Source organism: Acanthisitta chloris, unplaced genomic scaffold (assembly GCF_000695815.1).
Source record: "Acanthisitta chloris isolate BGI_N310 unplaced genomic scaffold, ASM69581v1 scaffold31517, whole genome shotgun sequence".
In the NCBI taxonomy this organism is placed as follows: domain Eukaryota; kingdom Metazoa; phylum Chordata; class Aves; order Passeriformes; family Acanthisittidae; genus Acanthisitta; species Acanthisitta chloris.
In genome coordinates this window covers 1-1,907 of record NW_008684737.1, presented here as the reverse complement: position 1 = coordinate 1,907, position 1,907 = coordinate 1, and the positions used below count along the sequence as shown (strand labels likewise).

Here is a 1,907-nt window from a genome sequence, read left to right as displayed (position 1 = left end):
CCCAGCGAGGCACGAGGTGCCATGGAGGTGCTGCACCCAGCCATGTACACCTGCACAGCTGTGCTACTGCTCTGCCTCTTCACCACCATCATCACCTACATCGTCCACCACGGGTGAGGGAGTGTCTCAGTACCTGCAGTGGTGGCTGGGAGGGTTGTGCATGGGCTCCCAGAAGGTGGCACTCCAGGAACAGTGCTGCCTGCTGAGTGGCACTGTCCCTGGAGCCCTTGGTCCTGCTCCTATGCCCGCGTTCATGCATGTACCTGTAAAGCATCTCCACCAGCCACGCTCCATGGCCAGGGACAGGCTGTTGGCGCATCCCTCCGGATGCAGGATTTGAGCCGGGGGAAGCTGTGGCTCTCTTGGGGCTGGGCAGAAGCTGACAGGCACCTGCTGTGCCTCTCTCCCTTCCAGCACCATCCTCATCCCGCGGAAGGGTTGGCACATGCTGCTTAACCTCTGCTTCCACATCGCCATGACAGCTGCCGTGTTCGCGGGAGGCATCACCCTCACCGGCTACCGGATCGTGTGCCAGGCGGTGGGTACTGGGTAGAGGGGATGGGCAGAGAGCCCAGCACCACAAGGGAAAGCAGGATGGTGACCGGGGGCCACAGCTGTGTCTGCAGCATCCCCATCCCCAACCTCCCCCTCCTCCTGCAGGTTGGCATCATCTTGCACTACTCCTCCCTCTCCACCCTGCTCTGGATGGCGGTGAAAGCCCGAGTGCTCTACAAGGAGGTGACCTGGAAGGTGCCGCGGCCACCGGACGGGGACACGTCCCAGCCAGCCCCCAGACCCATGCTGCGGTATGGACACCCCTTACCCATCGGGAGCCACAGGAGCTTCCTCTGCCCCAAGTCCATCCCATGCTCTCCTGAGGGCTCCTGGTGTGCAGTGACACTGTACCCCCGTGCAGGTTCTACCTGATCGCCGGTGGGATCCCCCTCATCATCTGTGGGATCACAGCAGCCGTCAACATCCACAACTACCATGACAACAACCCCTAGTAAGTGTCTCTGCTCGACCCTGCCTTCCTCCAAAAGTGGGTGGCCTCCCTCTGCCAGGGCAGGGTGACACTGGGCATCTGGAGAAGTTTGGGGAAGGCCAGGGAGGTTTTCCCCAAGAGTTAAGACCTTATCACTCTCTACACCTGCCTGAAAGGAGGCTGGAGTCAGGTGGGGGTTGGTCTCTTCTCGTAAGCGACTAGCAATACGACAAGAGGGCACAGACTCAAGCTTTGCCAGGGGAGGGTTAGGTTGGATTATTAGGAAGAGATTTTTTTACAGAGAGAGTGCTCAGGCACTGGAATGTGCCGCCCAGGGAGGTGGGGGATTCACCATCCCTGGAGGTTTTCAAGACATGACTGGATGTGGCACTTAGTGCCATGGTCTAGTAACCACGGTAGGGTTGGACTCGAGGATTTTTGAGGTCTCTTCCAACCTGGTTGATTCTATGATTCTATGATATATTGGGAAAAACCCATCCAGGCAGCCAGCACGGCTCCACAGAGCCTGTGCCATCAGGGCAGGGGTGCTGAGCACCTCCACACCACAACTCCTCAGAGCTCTCTCCTCCCGCGCAGCTGTTGGCTCGTGTGGCGACCCAGCCTGGGAGCTTTCTACGTCCCCGTGGCTTTCATCCTGCTGGTCACCTGGATTTACTTCCTCTGCGCCGGCCTCAGCCTCCAGTGCCGACCTACACGCCGGAAAGACGTTCCAGAGCCGCTGGAGCCACCGCCACGGCTGGGGGCAACCGGCGACCTCCTGACAGACTCCGGGTCCATCTCGGTGACGCTGAACTCGGGGCCGCCCTGCCCCGAGGGGGATGGTGTCTACTCCCTGCGGGTGCAGTTCTGGGTGCTGGTGACCACCCATGCCCTGTATGTGGCCCTGTGGACGTTCGGCGCC

The 1,907-nt window shown here is 60.5% G+C and overlaps 1 protein-coding gene across 1 annotated transcript; it reads left to right on the top strand.

The window, feature by feature from the left end:
- Positions 1–21: 21 nt before the first annotated feature.
- On the top strand, positions 22–1,879 carry LOC103806751 (G-protein coupled receptor 124-like; the record flags this gene model as incomplete). The annotated part of the gene is made up of 5 exons (XM_009079458.1): positions 22–113; positions 415–538; positions 661–806; positions 917–1,006; positions 1,583–1,879. Coding segments are annotated over exons 1-5 (749 nt in total), but the record flags the coding sequence as incomplete, so codon positions are not given.
- Positions 1,880–1,907: the final 28 nt, after the last annotated feature.